Source organism: Myxine glutinosa, chromosome 2 (assembly GCF_964187855.1).
Source record: "Myxine glutinosa chromosome 2, kmMyxGlut1.1, whole genome shotgun sequence".
Classification (NCBI taxonomy): Eukaryota; Metazoa; Chordata; class Myxini; order Myxiniformes; family Myxinidae; genus Myxine; species Myxine glutinosa.
The window spans coordinates 112,290,323-112,309,928 of NC_136262.1; the positions used below are offsets into that span (position 1 = coordinate 112,290,323).

At 48.0% G+C, this 19,606-nt stretch overlaps 2 protein-coding genes across 5 annotated transcripts in view; one reads left to right on the forward strand and one right to left on the reverse strand.

The window, feature by feature from the left end:
• Window positions 1-188: 188 nt before the first annotated feature.
• Window positions 189-11,290, reverse strand: LOC137422580 (THAP domain-containing protein 1-like). The gene is made up of 3 exons (XM_068109304.2): window positions 11,044-11,290; window positions 1,733-1,928; window positions 189-911 (listed from the first exon to the last, which is right to left on the reverse strand). The coding sequence occupies exons 1-3, from the start codon at window positions 11,121-11,123 to the stop codon at window positions 594-596; spliced, it is 594 nt and encodes a 197-aa protein (XP_067965405.2). The 5' UTR covers window positions 11,124-11,290; the 3' UTR covers window positions 189-593.
• A 194-nt stretch (window positions 11,291-11,484) lies between these two features.
• FBXO9 (F-box protein 9) overlaps window positions 11,485-19,606 on the forward strand; it is a 29,328-nt gene continuing 21,206 nt past the window's right edge. For 2 of the 4 annotated variants that reach the window (XM_068107445.2, XM_068107447.2), the window contains exons 1-2: window positions 11,485-11,622; window positions 11,897-11,947. In XM_068107445.2, the coding sequence (XP_067963546.1) occupies window positions 11,620-11,622; window positions 11,897-11,947 (54 nt within the window). In that variant the 5' untranslated portion in view covers window positions 11,485-11,619. Of the gene's footprint in view, window positions 11,623-11,896; window positions 11,948-19,606 lie in introns of those variants that run through there. The other 2 variants (XM_068107446.2, XM_068107444.2) reach the window with 2 other exon arrangements.

Consider the following 19,606-nt stretch of genomic DNA (forward strand, 5'->3'; position numbering starts at 1 on the left):
ATCTGTTTTTGCACCTTTTTTGTGTAAAGCGGTAATGTTTGCTGATTTCCAAGATGCTGGCAGATGACCTTGAGCAAAAGAGAGGGTGAAAAGAACAGAGAGAGGGTGAGATAGAGCGGCAGAGCAGGATTTTAGGACCTGTGGGCAGAGAGTTCTGAGTTATACTTGTGGGCAGAGAAACATGATGGTCATAGTAAATATTTTTTTATTCTCCTCCAAGACACGTCAGGATATTGCCAAATTATGATAAATTATAACTACAGAATATAAAATAGCAACATGTGTACACTGTATCATGTGTGTTCTATAATCTCACTGGTGCTTGAACAAAATCAGTTTGGACATCTGCTTCCTGACTTTCTCTCCGGTGATGGCTTCCGTCTCCTTTTTCCCAAGACGAAAGAGTTTGATTCGACAATAACAAGAAGCTGCTATCTTCACGAGGTTGTGAACATGATTATCTTCCACTGCAGTTTCAAACTGGTGTGAGTGCAGTTCAGGAAATAAGTCCATATGAACAGTATTGCTCATAACAGCCATGGATACTGCAGCTGAAATTCCGGATCCTTGAGGAAGATTCCCATTTGTCGTCTTCAGTAGTCGTTTAAAACATTTCTCTGTTTCCAAGCATGTGGCAATGACGCTTGATGATGTTTCAAGCGGCGTGATTTCTGTTGCTCTATCTTCAGTTTCTTTCTACATTTCTGTAGCTGCTCCACGGTGGCATCTAGCTTACGCTTGAGCTTCCTTGGCGACTCGATAGTGGCGTATGTGTGTTCTTGATGACTCCCACTGTGTTTGGTATTGGGCTGCACAGGAGAATCTGGATGTGAACATGAAGGTGGAGGAATCTTTCCCTTGTCTTCAGTTGGTTGCCTTGTCATTGGTGGCTTCCTTGCAGTTGGAGCACTCTGCAAATGAAAAGAACAAATAAGAACTATGCAATTTGTATCATCATACAGTACTCTAGAAAACAGTGCCTACCCATAAAATACTAATTTTGAAGCAGAAATTGTAGGTACTTTGTAGCATTAAAATGTGTAAATAATACAATATCTTTGACGTTTACTTAAATGTGCATAGAGATCTTATATCTTTCTATGTAGATATTCTTGCTATTTTTATTGTCAGATATACCTAACAGAAACTTGGAAAAGTTAACAATTTGGACAAACATTAAAAAAAATTGGCCACGGTAGCAATATTTTGTATACCTAAATGTGGTATCAACATTTTGATAACCTAATTTCTGACAAAGAAAAGTTGAAGGCATCAGCCCACAGGAGAGTTATAAGCACATTTTAGGAACAGAGTGCAAACTGCAAATTGTCAATGTAACAAAAAACAACACGAATCCTCCATTCCATTTTATTTCACTATATTCTCCTCACTTCCTTCCCCATAATACGGAAGTTCTTTTTAAACAGATGACTTGAAACAAATGAAAAAATGATTTTGTTAGTTACCATTTATACAAATCTTCGGGAAGTGTAAAACTGCTCTTTTATTCCTTTAACTTATTGGGCCATGCCTAACATTTCAGATGACAAGAGAACATGTTTACTTTAAAGGGACTGATGTATAGTGTTCTTAGTCCTCAAAATTTGCCCCTTGGTGGTCAAAATCAGTTTTAAGAGAAACGTTGGTATCTACTACACTAACTACAGTTATTCTGAAAATTTCAAAAAACAAGTTAACATACATCTTATGACATCCCTACACTAATTAATACCTTTTGGAGATGTTCTGGAAACGCAAATATCGTTGGTGTTGCAGAAGGCCGGAGACGAACAGTTTGACCAGTCCTGTCGAAGCAGTCTTCTGTGAAATGTGCAGAGCAGAGATGAGATCTGGCTGTAGGTGTCCAGTTGACCCGCCTGATGTTGACCACCCATCTTCGTAGTCTCTCTTTATCACAATTTGGAAATCTGATGGAAAATACAAAGAAAGAAGGAATATCAATAATCTCACTTAAAAAATTACGAGTATATTACATTCTTCAAGCTTTATGATTGATGTCCTAATTAATTGTGTAACATACTAAACAGTTTGTGGAAGTTAAGGTTGCAGAAACACAGCCATTTATATAGCTATCGTAATTTATAATTTATAATATCGTAATTTATCGTAATTTATATAGCTTATCGTAATTTTTTCATTTACTGCATTTCTGCTATGCGATCCCAAATACAAATACAAATAAGTCTGGTGTTGGCTTAGCGGTTAGGGTGCCGGCTTGGGATCCTAGGATCCTGGGTTCAAATCCCGGTGGATCGCTGAATTAACACCAGGGGGGTTGATTCAGCCTGTCATCCTTCCGAGGTCGGCAAATTGAGTACCAGTTCACTGGTAATTCCCTGTGTGTCGCAAGAGGCGACTAACAGGGTTGGCGACAGGAAGGGCATCCGGCCATAAAACATTGCTTCAAAAAGGGGACAACGGTGCCCAAAAAAGGCCAACCCCTGCTCTGCGGGGAAAAATGGCCTCCAAAGGTGGTTCTTTTTTGTTCTGCTATGTGATCCCAAATACAAATCAGTACAAATGGTGTACCATAAGAAAGGGCATGATGTGCCCTAATATTTCTCCAGGGAACACTTCATGAAAATGGAAGATAAATTCGTAGCGACGCAACTCAATACAATACAGCTGGGAGTCAGTGGTCATATTTTTCAGCACATTTCTCCCATAATATAAAAGAGCTGAAAACTGCATTGTTTTGCTTGTTCATATCAAAGAGAAAGGAACCGACTCATGTTTTTAAACAAAAACAAAATCCTCCTACATAAACTGAATTATAACCTTTCAAAAATACAAAAAGGTTTTTCAATACTATCATGATCATGTAGACTCCAGATCTAACTTGTAATAGTGTATAATAGATACATTGTGTTTTTTCTCCAGACACCTACTTGAAAGGTAAGCTAACATATATAACATATATATTTCATAAATTACGAAATTATAGCAAGAAATGTTAATATTGCAAAGTCAGTGTAGCCGGGGCGTAGGGGCACTATATACCGGGAGCCCAGGGGGGTCAGCCTAGCTGGAAAGTTAACCAATTTTCATGCATATAGCAATGGTCCATGTGCATGTCCATATAAGGAAATGGACGTCTGCCGGGCACATTATGGTGGGTGTGGTCAAAAGGGCCATTAGAAAGGGACCCCAAAATTGAGCTAGATCAGCTCTGTGAATTAACCTGATGAAACCTACATGAAATAGTTTGGTATAGTCCCAGATATGATGAATGACCACTGCCAGACAGTTTCAGTGGTGGGTTGTGCCTACCAGACTTACATAACCGGTACTCCAAAATTGAGCTAGATCAGCTCGTGAGTTAACCCAGTGAAACCTACTGGAAAATGTTCGGCATAGTCCCAGATATCATGAATGACCACTGCCAGACAAGTTTCAGTGGTGGGGTGTGCCCACCAGACACCCCCAATGCCACCACCCCAAAATTGAGCTAGATCAGCTCGAGAGTTAACCTGATGATAATAAAATTGAGAATAAAATACTGTGGAATAACAGCAACATAACTTTTGAAAATCAGATGTTTTATTTCAAGTCATGGGAAAAGCAGGGATTTGTAAGGTATAACACGTCATTTGTCGTGGGTATTGTAAAGACGCTGACGTTATCTGTTAAATGTAATACGTTGCCGAAACTATTATTTCCCTTTAAGTTCGTAATATTAAAGAAAGCGTTTCCGATATCATGGTTGGATAAATTACATACTGCTGAAACAGGTATGGATTAGTCAGGGGAACAATTTATAGAAATGTCAACTGGAAATGCTATCAATGTTTTAAACATGAAAACAAAACACTTCTACTCATTGATTGTAGAGAAAAAAAAGAAAGAAAAAAAAAGATAGAACCTGATGTATTTAATCTTTGGCAACAACGATGAGCTGTGGTACCATGAGGTCGATGCTGACATCGGTACCATGTGGTTTTACGGTACCATGAGTGCCGCTGTAAATGGCATCCGATGCCATTGCAGTTACCTTTCGGTCGACTGTAACCTTGTGTGCACCACTGAAAGTTAGTGTCATGCCACCAAGGAGACGTCTGAAGAACAGGTCCAGCTGTGCTGGTATCTCTGGCGGTGCATTCCTTCAAATTTTGGACTGTTGCAGGATTTGGGGTCTTGGTCTTCGGGAGCTGCATCATCAGAGATCTAAGATGGAGAGCGGCCCATCTTAACTTGTTATCCTGTTCATACCGTTTAGAATCCTCATAAAGGCGAGCCTTGGCATCCTCTTCTGGAAGAGCAGAACTATAGATGAAGTTGCCTTTCTGAGGGTCTGCCAGTTTTATTGTGATTTTTTTTCTTCTTTGAAATGGTCTTTTACCTTCCTGGTAAGATTTTGAGCTGTGTAGGCCTGGAGGTCTGCCCCATCTCCTCAGACACTGGTGTACTCCTCTTTGTACATGCAAGTAACTCCTCAGTCACATTTGCTCTACGGCTAGGATACGGCGGCCGTACCCCCCCTAAATTGACAGAAACGTGCGGCGGCCGCAGAGTTTCTGAGGTGGCCTCAGGGTGGCCCTAGGGCGTATGGATATCTTTTACAGGCCGTAGGGGTCGCCGTGGAATTATAGTGCGGAGTTATAACTTTTTTCATTTCTAGGTCGGCCGTAGCAATTCGACAAGCCGTAGCCATGACAACTGTAAGTGCTGTTATACATATGAAAAAGAACTGGTATATATACCCACTCGTTACCGTCCGTCTGGCCGCACGTTCGCCGTAGGGCCCCCCTGCGGTCGCCTTGCGGGCACCTTGAGGCTACCTTGCGTCTGCCTTGAAAATTCTATGGCCGCCGCAGGGACGCCCTAAGGTCACCGTGCGACATCAAATCAAAGACCGTACGGCACCCCCACGTTTTCGGTCTCCACAATTTCTAAATACCCCGTGCGGCTACCCGAAAAATAAAAACATATGTGACTGCTACATTGTGTGACCGTGGAAATACTGCGGCCGCCCTATAATTGCTAGTGGCCGTAGATTTTTTAGACCCTACGGCCGCCGAGCCAAATGTGACTGAAGCATAAATCACTAACTAACACAGATCGTTGCTTTCCCAGCACCTCATTCTGGATATATGAAAGCAGAGATGCAAATGCTCTCTTGTGGTAGGACTGAGATGAGCTCCCTTCATTGGGCCTATCTTGATCATCAGTCTTCCTCAGGAACTGGACACGGCATGATTTGTGGTATTCTGCTTCCTTTGCGATCAGGTCCACGCCACTCCGAATGAGATTCTTGATACGTTCGTTTTTCGAAGACTTTACCCGATGGCAAAGTGACTCGCAACCGGCAACTGTCGCTATCTTCAGTCTGGGCTCCTCTTTTTCCATTTTTCTTCTTACGGATTTTGCCACAGAAAATACAAGTCCCTTTCAACAGGCCCTGCTGATCCGACTTGGGAAGGACACTGCAGCATCTTGTTTGGATAGAAGCCTTTTTGGTGGTGGGTTCATCATCAGGTGGCAGGGGTTCTGCCAGATGCTTCACTGCTGTGTAATGCTTAAGACAAGAAGGGTGATAGCTGACAGTAGATTCGTGATCACTGCTTACCAAAATCTGTTGTGTGAGAATAATGCATTGTATTAAAAAATCCCCAGAGCCACACTTTTGCTAACACCCATTATAAAAAGAAATGACTACAGTAATATTAAATATTAATTGAGAGGAATCAAAATTGACATTTTTCGTGGTATGGGCATTAGCTTACCTTGAGGGAAATGGTTCAGTCACATGTACAAGAATGATCATAATGGTCCAGTCAGACACGAAAAATATCTGCCTTCTAAAATCATCAATTTTCATCTGAAAAATCATCAATTTTCATCTGATTAACCTGAAAATTAAAGAGCAATTGCATAGTACATCACTGAATTGGAAAAGCAAGTATTGTTATGTCAAAAAGTCAAATATCAACTTAATGTCAAACTTCTAAAATCACTTTTCGTCTGAAATATCATCAATTTTCATCCTATTAACGGTTGCTCGAGTGAGATGTGCATGGAAGAAGTTTCGGGAACTGAGTGGCGTGCTGATGATGAGGGGAGTGTCGTTGAAGCTGAAGGGAAAGGTGTATGCTGCATGTGTGAGAGGTGTTATGATTTATGGGAGCGAGACATGGGTAATGAACGTAGAGCAGCAACGAAGGTTGGAAAGGGTGGAAATGCGAATGGTTCGACGGATGTGCAGAGTATCGTTGAGAGAGAGGAAGACAAATGATGAATTGCGAAAGATGATGGGAATAGAGCCTGTGATTGATTCTGTGAAGAGGAACAGGTTGAGATGGTTTGGTCATGTGTTGAGGAAGGATGAAAGTGACTGGTTGAGAAGAGTGATGGAAATGAATGTAGAAGGAAGTAGAAGACGGGGAAGACCGAGAAAGACTTGGCTAAAGATGGTGGAAGAAGAAATGCGGGCAAGGGGGTTAACAAGGAGAGATGCAGAAAATAGGGCAAAATGGAGAAGATTGGCATGGGGACCGCAAGGCTAACCCCCACTCTAGCAGGGAAAATGGCCTTAAAATGCCTGTTGTTGTTGTATTTCCCTAAATCAAGAAAAGAGCATAAATTCACATTGTTTAGCTTTAAAGTTAATGACCGTAAAGCTAAGCATATAGGCTCCACTTGTAGTATATAGTGTGAGTAACCTTGGCTGCATAAGGTTCATTGACATGTCTATATCAGTGGATAAGGTAGACCTAATTAATGGACAAGTGGCCCTCCATATGATGGATGGACAGCTTCAGCAGGAGGGTGAGGGTTAGGTGAATTCTATGCATTTTGTGATTAGGCCTCAGCGCTATTCTGGTAACATACACGTTCCTGATGGATTCAAAGGGATGTACATGTACATGTACCACTTTGCATCATCATAAACACACTGATTTTGAGTATAGCTACAAAGGAGAGACTTATCTTAAATCTTTAAGTTTTAAAGCTTGATTAATGAGATAATAGGTGGCAGCATGATATCTATGGGGAGTTTTTTAAGGAACAAAACTTCCCTCTCATACTGCTTCTAATATCTTCTTGGATGTGTTGATGACTGATCATTAATAAAATGAGTTGGGTTGCAGTGAAAAGAGAACTTGACGACTTGATTCCTATTTTAAACTGACTATTTCCCACACATATACCGGTAAAAGTGTCGCAAAAAGTAATACATGTAAAGTAACACGCCTGGCACCTTGTTGTCCAGGTTCAGGCTTGGTCAAATACATGCTACTAAAGCGCGGCGTTACGCGCGCTGCTTGCGAGCAAGGAGGAAGCGGCCAAGCGGTAACTTATAAGCGTCTTTATTTCAGGAGCTCACTGTAACACTGGCGCGCTCCGGGCTGCGCGCCCGGTGTATATCATGAGGCCACGCCTACCCCTCGGGCGTGGCCACCGCCCACTTGGTGCGTGGAATGATGTCACCACGCCAGTGGGCTTTTGTGTCCGCCACACGTGCCCCCCCAGAATTCCCGCGCACCTGGAGGGCCAGTTTGCGGGGCAGACGAATGACCCGGCCGAAGCGCCCCCTGGCGATCGGCGGCGTCCGGGGTGCAGGGATGCCAGGTGGGATGCCCCTGGGATGGGTGCAGGACCGGGGGGCGGCGTGGCGGCGGGGCTGGGCGGTGCCGGGGGTCCGCCCGCAGGGGGGCGGCCCCGACGTGGGGGTCGGGCCACTGGCGGTGGATGGTCCACGTCGAGGTGGGCCAGCTTGAGGCGGTCTACCGAAACGCGGTCAGGAGTACCGCCGATGTCCAGGGTGAAGTGCTTCGCCCCGGTCTCCAGCACGCGGAAAGGCCCGTCGTACGGGGGCCGCAGTGGTGTCCGGTGGGCATCGTGGCAGACGAAGACGTACTCCGCCGTGCGAGGCTCTGGGGCGACGTGCATCGGTGGGTGCCCGTGGCATGCCGTTGGCACCGGGGCGAACCTCTGGGCGGTCTCTTGCAGAGCGGAGCGCTGCTGTGCCGCGGACCATGGTGCCGTGGAGTCGGGGAGGAACTTGCCCGGCACCCGCAGCGGTTGCCCGAAGACCAACTCCGCCGCGGATGCGCGCAGGTCCTCCTTGGGCGCCGTCCGGAGGCCCAGCAGGACCCAGGGGAGCCTGTCGACCCAGCCGCCGTCGCGGAGGGTGGCCCGGAGCGCGGCCTTCAATGAGCAGTGAAATCGCTCACACAGGCCGTTAGCCTGGGGGTGGTAGGCCGTGGTTCGGTGCAGCCAGACCCCGAGCCCCTGCGCGACTGCCCCCCAGAGCTCCGAGGTGAACTGGGGGCCGCGGTCAGACGAGACGTCTGAGGGGGCGCCGAACCGGGCGACCCAGGTGGCGATGAAAGCCTGCGCGACATCGGCCGCCGTTGTCGACGCCAAGGGCACGGCCTCCGGCCACCGGGTGGTGCGGTCCACCTTCGAGAAGAAGGACATGCCCGCCAAACGGGCGGAAAAGTCCTGAATGTGGGGGACGGGGTAGCGGTCGGGAGTCGTGGCGTCATTGAGACGGCGATAGTCCCCGCACGGTCGCCATCCCCCGCCGGGCTTCGGCACGATGTGCAGCGGCGACGCCCAAGCGCTCTCTGAGCGCCGAACGATGCCGAGTCGCTCCAGGGTAGCGAACGCCGCTTTTGCCACCGCCAGCTTCGTCGGCTCGAGGCGGCGTGCCCGGGCGTAGACCGGTGGCCCGACGGTGGGGATGTGATGGGCCACCCTGTGCTTGACGGCCCCCGCCGAGAAGGTGGGCCGCGTGAGGGCCGGGAAGCCGGCGAGGAGGCGGGTGAATGCGTCCGCTGCCGGAAGCGTACAGACCAACGTGGCCGGAACCGAACCGTTCGGCAAGCCGCTTGGCAAGCCGCTCGTTGAGCTGGGCAACGCACAAGCGAGCGAGCTGAACGTCTCGGCCTGGACAAGACGTCTGCGCTTGACGTCGACCAGGAGCCCATTAGCGCACAGGAAGTCCGCGCCAAGCAGTGCCATGGGCACGTCGGCGGTGACGAACGTCCATCGGAAAACCTGCCCTCCGAACCGCAGAGAGAGGCAGCGTTTTCCGTACGTACGGATGGGCGTCCCGTTCGCGGCAAGCAGCGCGGGGCCCCCACCCGCGGCGTGCTTGTCTGACGTGCCGGCGGGAACGACACTCACCTGCGCTCCCGTGTCGCACAGGTAACGGCGCCCGGAGAAGGTGTCCGTTATGAACAGCAGGCTGCTCGAACGGCCGGCGCTCATTGCCACTATTGAGCGCCGGCCCAGGCGTTTCCCGACCTGTTGAAGGAGCATGGCGGATGACACTGCCAAGCTTCGTGGCCGAACTTGGCGTGGAACCAGCACCAGGTGGTGGAGCTGGAGGAGCGCGGCTGGCTCCGAAAGGCCGGTGGAGTTGGCGGGTTTCCCCGCGGTGGCGGTTTTCGCCGCGGCGGTGGGCGGAGCGTGGCGGCGGTCACGAGGTGCGTATCAGCATGCTGCGTATGCTGTATAAGCTGATGCTGTGGATCAGCAGCATCAGCAGCAGCATCAGCAGCATCAGCAGCATCAGCCACGAGGGCCGTGACGGCCACGCCGACTCTCGCCCGCGTGTCCGAAGCGGCGAAGTACTTGTCCGCCTCGGCTGCCAATGCTCGGGGTTCCGCTAGCCCGGTCCCGGCCAACGCGAGGCGAACCTGCGCTGGAAGTTGGCGACGGAAAAGCGCCCGGAATAGAGAACCGGGGGCTTCGTCGCCCAACAGTGACAGCATATGGTCCATTCGGACCGACGGGCGCGTGTCACCGAGCTTGGGGAGATCCAGGAGGCGGTCGGCCCATGCGTCGTCCGTGAGGCCGAACGTGGCTAGGAGTAGCCGCTTGAGTGCCTCGTACTTGTGGCCGTCCGGTGGGTGGCGAAGGACGGACACAACTCGAGCGGCCGTGCCGGGCCCGAGGGAGGCGACAACGTGGCAATAGCGCGTGTCATCGCCGGTGAGGCGCCGAAGCTGAAATTGGGCTTCGGCCTGGACGAACCAGACTTCGGCCTGAGCCTCCCAAAATTCGGGAAGTTTGATGAAGTTGGCCATGGCAATGGCGTCGCGTGTGGAAGGATCGCTCCGGCAGATCCAACGTCAAGGGGGTCACCAGTAAAGCGCGGCGTTACGCGCGCTGCTTGCGAGCAAGGAGGAAGCGGCCAAGCGGTAACTTATAAGCGTCTTTATTTCAGGAGCTCACTGTAACACTGGCGCGCTCCGGGCTGTGCGCCCGGTGTATATCATGAGGCCACGCCTACCCCTCGGGCGTGGCCACCGCCCACTTGGTGCGCGGAATGATGTCACCACGCCAGTGGGCTTTTGTGTCCGCCACACTACATTGATAATTGTGAGTAAATTACAAAGCCACAGAATCAAGAGAGCACACCCACCACTGAAAATGTCTGGCAGTGGTCATTCAGGATATCTGGGACTATGCCGAACTATTTCCTGTAGTTCACTATTCCTGTAGTTCCCTATTCACCGGGTTAACGTACGAGCTGATCTAGCTCAATTTTGGGGTGGTGGCATTCGGAGGTGTCTGGCGGGCACAACCCACCACTGAAAATGTCTGGCAGTGGTCATTCATGATATCTGGGACTATGCCGAACTATTTCCTGTAGGTTTCACCGGGTTAACTTACGAGCTGATCTACCTCAATTTTGGGGTCCCTTTCTAATGGCCCTTCTGACCACACACACCATAATGTGCCCGGCAGACGTCCATTTCCTTGCATGGACATGCACATGGACCATTGCTATATACCGTACATGAAAATTGGTTAACTTTCCAGCTAGGCTGACCCCCTGGGCTCCCGGTCTACTACTAGCTAGCTAGGCAGCGTTGCTTAGTTGTGTGTGATGAGGCAGTAAGCCCGTGGCCGTGCATGCAGTGGTGATGTTGAGCCTTTAATTGGTTTGAGGGGAGTTCAGTTTGCTAACTAGACTAGATACACTTACAATTAACTTACAACTCCCGTTAACTTACACACATCTTAAGGCACGGGACGACACCCTCCATCATGAACATTTTAACTTACCTGTGAAAGGTTAATCCTTTTTCTCTTCTTTGCCCGCGCTCATCCCGGTTCGTACATCCATACGCTGTACAGGACGGCATCTTTCCTCACAGCAACTTGCTGTCTAAAGTCAATTTGAATCGAATGTTTTGTTGAAATTTCGATGAAATTATTTTATAAAATAAAGCAGGCATTGTCTTTTGATGAAGACAATGAACGGACGCAGATTTTCTGGGGGAACCAATATGGCGACGAATCTACTTCCGGTGACTTCACAGTGAATGGACCGATTAGCGTTGATTTGGCGTCGAGCCTCCAATCCAGTTCGAAAAGAGATCAGTGATTGAAATGTACAAAAAAAAAAAATCATCATTATTATTGTAGATATATAATTGCGCGTTTTTATATCTCTCGTGAACTTTGATTCGCGTCATTTGGTGAAATGCACTCAAGTTGAATATGCGAACGTGTTGACGCCATCACGTAGCCTGCGTGCTCCGGTGACGTCAATGCGCAGGAATGGCGGCCACGCGAAGACTGTTCACTTTCGGCTGTGGCGTGATGCGGTATTCCGACCGTGAACTTATCTGAACTGCCATGGTAACCGCAACCGCACGTTTTTAACCGACTTGCACACGTACCGGCACCTTTATACCTGAGCTGGCTTGGTGTGCGAGCCGTTTATCCCTTTGCTAAACTCGAGCCTCCAGTCAGAATCCTTCGAGGCGACTTTCCACAACTTGTTTTCTGGATGAGTGTATTTTCGCGCGTTTTTTGCAGCATGCAGAGCGTACGCGTTCCCAAAGCACAGGCCTTGGTTTTTTCATGGTGCTTTCTAGGTGTGCAGTGTGTGTACCTTCGTTGTCTCACACAGGCGGAAGGAGACGAGGATTGGTCCAAAAACGAGCAGGATTCCAGCCTGCAGGTGGGGCTGTGGGACCGGGCGAGGTGGGGTTGTGGGACCGGGCTAGGTGGGGTTGTGGGACCGGGCTAGGTGGGGTTGTGGGACCGGGCTAGGTGGGGTTGTGGGACCGGGCTAGGTGGTGCAGGTGGGGTTGTGGGACCGGGCTAGGTGGGGCTGTGGGACCGGACTAGGTGGGGCTGTGGGACCGGGCTAGGTGGTGCAGGTGGGGCTGTGGGACCGGGCTAGGTGGTGCAGTTGGGGTTGTGGGACCGGGGTAGGTGGGGCTGTGGGACCGGGCTAGGTGGGGTTGTGGGACCGGGCTAGGTGGTGCAGGTGGGGTTGTGGGACCGGGTAGGTGGGGTTGTGGGACCGGGTAGGTGGGGTTGTGGGACCGGGCGAGGTGGGGTTGTGGGACCGGGCTAGGTGGTGCAGGTGGGGTTGTGGGACCGGGCTAGGTGGGGCTGTAAGACCGGGCTAGGTGGGGCTGTGGGGCCTGGCTAGGTGGGGCTGTGGGACCGGGCTAGGTGGGGTTGTGGGACCGGGCTAGGTGGTGCAGGTGGGGCTGTTGGACCGCGGTAGGTGGTGCAGGTGGGGCTGTGGGACCGGGCTAGGTGGGGCTGTGGGACCGGGCTAGGTGGGGCTGTGGGACCGGGGTATGTGGGACCGGGGTATGTGGGGCTGTGGGACCGGGCTAGGTGGGGCTGTGGGACCGGGGTATGTGGGGCTGTGGGACCGGGTTAGGTGGGGCTGTGGGACCGGGGTAGGTGGGGCTGTGGGACCGGGGTAGGTGGGGCTGTGGGACCGAGGTAGTTGCGGCTGTGGGACCGAGCTAGGTGGTGCATGTGGGGCTGTGGGACCGGGGCAGGTGGGGCTGTGGGACCGGGGCAGGTGGGGCTGTGGGACCGGGCTAGGTGGTGCAGGTGGGGCTGTGGGACTGGGCTAGGTGGGGCTGTGGGACTGTGCTCGGTGGGGCTGTGGGGCTGTGGGTCCGGGCTAGGTGGTGCAGGTGGGGTTGTGGGACTGGGCTAGGTGGTGAAGGTTGGCCTCCCCCGGGTCTTCACATTGCTGATGGTCCAAGGAAGGGAGGATAATGAGGGTTTCATCATCTAAGTCTTTTTGGGGGATTGTGAAGGGGCCAGGGTGCGAGAAGAACAAGAATAAGGGGTGAGGGGGGGGGGGGGGGGGAGAGGGGTGGTTGTCAGAGCCCTTTATACACAGAGTTTGGCCAACTCGGTTTCAGTTTTTAGCGATCACGGTGCAACAGGCGCCATGTTAAAGCCCTAAAGTGACTAAACAATGAATGAAACTCGGGAACATAAAAAATAAACCATAAAACCATAAAAATAAACCCGTGTCTAATAGCAGAAAGTTGCATACACGCATATGCATGTAACTCTATGCATGCACGCTTGAACGCACGCGCGCACGTTCACTTGACGTAGAGCTCCAACATGGCGCCTATTACCGAGTTGGCCAAACTCTGTGTATAAAGGGCCCTGGTGGTTGTGTTGCCGAGCAGGTTTGATGAATGTTTATTTAAAAACATGTTTTCATTTTCAAACGGGTTGGTTCTTGTTAGTGGAGTGGAGTGTTGTGTTGCTTTGATCAGCGGAGCTTGCTTTGTAGAACCAACCATCCTGAGTTTGGTGATTGTGTAATGGGGAGGGGGGTGAAGGAATGGTGGAACTTTTTGTGATTATGATTATCTCTTATTAAATTGTTAGTAGGCCATTTATTTATTACATACACAAATATGGTGGAACACCCTCAAAATATACCATGGAACAAATTTAAACAGGTGAGTAGGCCATTTGGCCCTTCTTCTTACCTGCGCTTTATCAACACAAGATCGGTTCATTCAACCAGTTCATCAATATTTCACTGGAAAGGGGTCGATGTGGAGATCGTCACCATGGTGGTGTTCTTCTTTATGTTTTGATTGAAATGGATTTTTCAGGGGTTTTGGGTGAAACGGGTTGTAGGTTGAGGAATGAACACCAACATGATGCTCACCTGCTGATGAGACCTTCTCGCAGACGTGATGATCACCGAACCCCACCCAATCACCCATCTCTACCCAAGTGTCCATGTACCCCTCTGTCCCCAATGATTCTCGTTCTGTTTTTCCAGTTTAAACTTGTATACTGGTTCTGCTGCCACTACCTTTCCAGGTAGACCGTGCCATGCATTAACTACCTTCTGAGTGAAAGACCCCGACCTTACTACTATCTTGACGCTACTCTTATTTACTCTCATGGCCTCTGGTCCTATCGCTTGTCCATTTTGCTGAAAAAATCCCTTCTGAAAGTCTCAAAATACAATACGGTACTTTATCCACCACACTTCCCTCATTCATCCAATCGGAAACTGCTTCATAGAAATCCCATAAATTTGTTAAACATTATCTTCATTTTGTCAATCTATGATGACTACACTTTAATTCAAATTGATTTAGATGATTCGTCATCTGATCCTTAATTAACATCTGCAACATTTTCCACACAACTGAAGATAAACTAACAGATCTACAATTCTCCAATACCTCTCTGGATCTTTCATTATATAACGATTACCTTGCTACTCTCCAACCTCTGGTAGCTGTCCTGACTCCAATGAACTGTTAAAGATATTGGTTATCATCACACTTATCTTCTCTGTTAATATCACACTTATCTTCTCTGTTAATGTCACATGTATCTACTCTGTTAACATCACACTTATCTACCCTGTTAACATCTCACTTATCCACTCTGTTAATATCACACTTATCTACCCTGTTAACATCACACTTATCTACTCCATTAACATCACACTTATCTACTCTGTTAACATCACACTTATCTACTCTGTTAATATCACACTTATCTACTCTTTTAATATCACACTTATTTACTCTTAATATCACACTTATCTTCTCTGTTAATATCACACTTATCTTCTCTGTTAATGTCACATGTATCTACTCTGTTAACATCACACTTGTCTACTCTGTTAACATCGCACTTATCTACTCTGTTAACATCACACTTATATACTCTTAACATCGCACTTATCGACTCTGTTAACGTCACACGTATCTACTCTGTTGATGTCGCACTTATCTACTCTGTTGATGTCACACTTATCTACTCTGTTAATACCACACTTATCTACTCTGTTAACATCACACATCACACTTATCTACTCTGTTAATATCACACTTATCTACTCTGTTAACATCGCACTTATCTACTCTGTTAACATCGCACTTATCTACTCTGTTAACATCGCACTTATCTACTCTTTTAATATCACACTTATCTACTCTGTTAATATCACACTTATCTACTCTGTTAATATCACACTTATCTACTCTGTTAATATCACACTTATCTACTCGGTTAATATCACATTTATCTACTCTGTTAATATCACACTTATCTACTCTTGATATCACACATCGCACTTATCTACTCTGTTAACGTCACACATCACACTTATATACTCTGTTAATATCACACTTATATACTCTGTTAAATCACACTTATCTACTCTGTTAATATCACACTTATTTACTCTTAATATCACACTTATCTGCTCTGTTAATATCACAGTCACACTTATCTACTCTGTTAACATCACACTTGTCTACTCTGTTAACATCGCACTTATCTACTCTGTTAACATCGGACTTATCTACTCTGTTAACATCACACTTATCTACTCTGTTAACATCGCACTGAGCTACTCTGTTAATATCACACTTATCTACTCTGTTAATGTCACACTTATCTACTCTGTTAATATCGCACTTATATACTCTGTTAATATCACACTTATCTACTCTGTTAATGTCACACATCACACTTATCTACTCTGTTAACGTCACACATCACACATCAACTATGTTAACATCACAAATCACACTGATCTACTCTGTTAATATCACACTTATCTACTCTGTTAATATCACACTTATCTACTCTGTTAATAGCACACTTATCTACTCTGTTAATATCACACTTATCTGCTCTGTGAACATCACACTTATCTACTCTGTTAATAGCACACGTATCCACTCTGTTATTATCACACTCATCTACTCTGTTAATAGCACACTTATCTACTCTGTTAATATCACACTTATCTGCTCTGTGAACATCCCACTTATCTACTCTGTTAATATCACACTTATCTACTCTGTTAATAGCACACTTATCTACTCTGTTAATATCACACTTATCTGCTCTGTGAACATCCCACTTATCTACTCTGTTAATATCACACTTATCTTCTCTGTTAACATCGCACCTATCTATTGCATTAACATCACACTTATCTACTCTGTTAAAATATCACTTATATTCCCTCTGTTAAAATAACACGTTCACTCTGTTAACGTAACACTTGATGAGTTCTCGCGAGATCTTTGTCGGCGAGTCGCATCTTTTCGAAGGTGTCCACGCTCTCACGCTTTCGAAGTTAAGTAATTGTTCACAATTGTGTTTTTGTCGAAACTGTATTTATCTTTCGGTGTGTGTACCTGTAGTGTGTCCTGAGGATTCTCGGTGTTAATCTTTCGTACCTGTATAGAAAATCGTCGGTTAATTGGTGTCGCGTCTTTTGAGGCCTTGTGGGCTACCGTGCCCTACCATGTCCTACCTTGAGGCTTTGTTTTGCTCTCGGCGGTCCGTCGATTGTGCTCCAACTACTTTCGTTCTCTGTTTTTCCCAGTCTTTTCACCCCATACATCCTTGTTTAAAATCTCAACTCAAAAAAAAAAAAAAAAAAAAAAAAAGAATTCCCTTCTCTGTTCTTATTCGTTGTTCTTATTTGTTCGTTCGTTCTTCTATCACGTGTTTCACCCCCATTTCCATTTTCCATTCCCCCCAGATAGTTTTCACTGCTCAATTTAAAAATGTTTAAACTTTCCCCTGAAGAACTGTATTCTGTCGTATATTATAACACCTTTTTCTTCTTCTTTAAAGGGTGTTTTCGACTTGCTCACCAAATCTATTCATTCCAAAAAAAAATTCCATCTCTTACAGATCCTCTTTCCTACATTCCCGAAACTCACCTGCACTCCATCCCCCCTCCAGCGTCAAACGTATTTTTGACTTGAAGGTCACAAGAAACTCATTTTGCAAAAAATGTTCGTTTCCCATTAATCGTACACTTTCTAAAAGCCAATCTCACCCCTCCCCTCCTAATCTTCCCCATCACTCCTCCCCTCCAAAACTTCCCCATCACCCCTCTCCTCCAAATCTCCCCCCTTGCCCCTCCCCTCCAAATCTTCCCCATCACCCATCCCTTTCATATCTTCCCCCTTGCCCCTCCCCTCCAAATCCTCCCCATCCCCCATCCCTTTCAAATCTCCCCCCTTGCCCCTTCCCTCCTAAACTCCCCCCACACCCCTCCCCTCCGACTCCCCCTCGCCCCTCCCCTCCTAGACTCCCCCCTCACCCCTCCCCTCCAAATCTCTCCCATCTCCCATCCCTTTCAAATCCCCCCCCCCTTGTCCCTTCCCTCCTAAACTCCCCCCTAGCCCCTCCCCTTCAAATCTCCCCACCCTCATTTCTTCTCCATTTCCCCCCTCACCCCTCCTCCTCAAAGCATCCTCCCCGCTTCTTCCCCCTTCCAACTCTCATTTCCATCTCCCCCAACCTTCTGCCTCGCTCTTCCCCCTCCTCAAATAACACCTCACTGTGCCTCACCCAATCACCATCAAACCTTTTGTCCGCCCCATCCTTCCCTTTCTCCGAGCGATTATGAAATCTCTGACACACCTTCAACAGCTCTCCCTACCTCTTTCTCCTCTTCCACACCTTACCCGACCCCTCCCCCCCCCCCCCCCCCCGTGTTCTGTATCCGATGCTCCCCCTTTCTCTTCATTAACGGTATGGACCTCAAACATCCAGGGCCTTCGCTCAAACTTGACTGATCTCTCCATACAGGTTGCTTCTGACAAACCAGACGTGATCTGCTTAACAGAAACTTTCCTCCTTCATGATGTCTCTGATTCCTTAGTATCTCTCCCGGGTTACTCCCTCCTCCGGTATGATAGACCTGAGCCTCGTCCTGGAGGTGTGGTTGCTATCTTTATCAAAAACTCTCTTCCTCACTCGCCCTGCACTGCCCTCTCTCCACCTCACCCCCAGGAATACCTCTGGCTAGGGCTTCCCCTTCGCTCCCACCTTTTGTTCATATGTGTGTTGTACCGTCCACCAAACAGTGATGACTCCATCTACATCTCGCTGTCTGATAATATGGACCAACTTCTATCTACTCATCCCAACTCTCTCTTCCTCATATGTGGTGATTTCAATTGTCACCATGCCAGTTGGCTGGGTGTGGGTACCTCTCTCACCAGCCATGGCTCCTCAGCAAAGGACTTCTGCGACTCACTGGGACTGACACAATCTGTCAATTTCCCCACCCGGATCTCAGTCAACGGAGCATCTTCTCTTCTGGACTTGGTTATGACTAACTTCCCTGAAAATGTCTCCTGCTCTTCTTCTGCTCCAATCGGCTCATCTGATCATGTGCTTGTTAAAGTGGACATCTCTCTGACCATCTCTCTGGCTCAGAGAGCCTCCTCAGCGTCGACGAGTCTGGCATTTCACTCAGGCCAACTGGCACGGTCTTCAAGCAGCCATCAATCATCTGGACTGGTCTCCCATCTCGACCGCCTCTGACATCAACTCATCCTGGGAATTCTTCCAAAGTAAATTGCTCTCTCTCATGCACAGATTTATCCCATCTCATCTTCAGTTGTCATACCCTTCCTCCCGTCCATGGTTCATGGAATCTTGTGGTGAGGCTGTTGCCCAGAAACAACTTGCCTTCGTCTCCTGGAAAGCAAATACAACGGAAGGAAATCTAATTTCCTTTCACAAAGCCCGAAACAAGTGTGTGTCCACCCTCAGGAGAGCCAGGAAACAATATCTCTCCGTTCTCAACACCGAACTCTCTTATCTGTCTCCCTCTTCCAAATCCTGGTGGCGTCTGGTCAAATCTGTTTCTGGTGTTTGTTCCCCCTCCATCCCCTCCCTTACCTCAAACGGCTACACAGCTGACTCCGCACATGAAAAAGTTGAATGCCTCAACTCTGTATTTGCCTCTAAATCTTGTGTCCCAAACCCATCCCTCTCTGTACCCACCGTACCCAGTCGTACCCAGCTGCTCCTGGACTCTGTGTCCTTTCCTCCTGACAAGGTGGAAAAGTTTCTGTCAACCCTCGACTCTTGATTCTGCAACGACCTGACGGCATCAGCCCACGGGTCCTAAAATCCTGTTCTTCCGCTCTTTCACTCCCTCTCTCTGTTCTCTTCACCCTCTCTTTTGCTCAAGGTCATCTGCCATCTGCTTGGAAATCAGCCAACATCACCGCTTTACACAAAAAATGTGCAAAAACAGATCTTTGCAACTACAGACCAATCAGCCTTCTCCCAATTATCAGCAAAGTCATGGAATCCATCATTGCTTCGGATATGAAATCTTTCCTCTGCTAAAATGGCTTGATCTCTGGTCATCAATTTGGTTTCAGACCAGATCACTCTACTCTGGACATGCTGCTTCTGCTGTCTCAACAATGGATGGAGGTCCTCAATGCCAAAAAGGAAATTAGAGCTGTTTCCCTTGACATATCATGTGTCTTCGATACGGTCTGGCACCCCGCTCTGCTCACCAAACTCTTCTCCT

Coding starts and splice junctions, on each gene's coding strand:
- LOC137422580 (XM_068109304.2), bottom strand. CDS start 11,123: ATGCCGTCCTGTACAGCGTATGGATGTACGAACCGGGATGAGCGCGGG. Junction 1,929..11,043: donor AAAGGATTAACCTTTCACAG/GTAAGTTAAAAT, acceptor ATTTTCCATCAG/ATTTCCAAATTGTGATAAAG. Junction 912..1,732: donor TTCCAGAACATCTCCAAAAG/GTATTAATTAGT, acceptor TTTCATTTGCAG/AGTGCTCCAACTGCAAGGAA.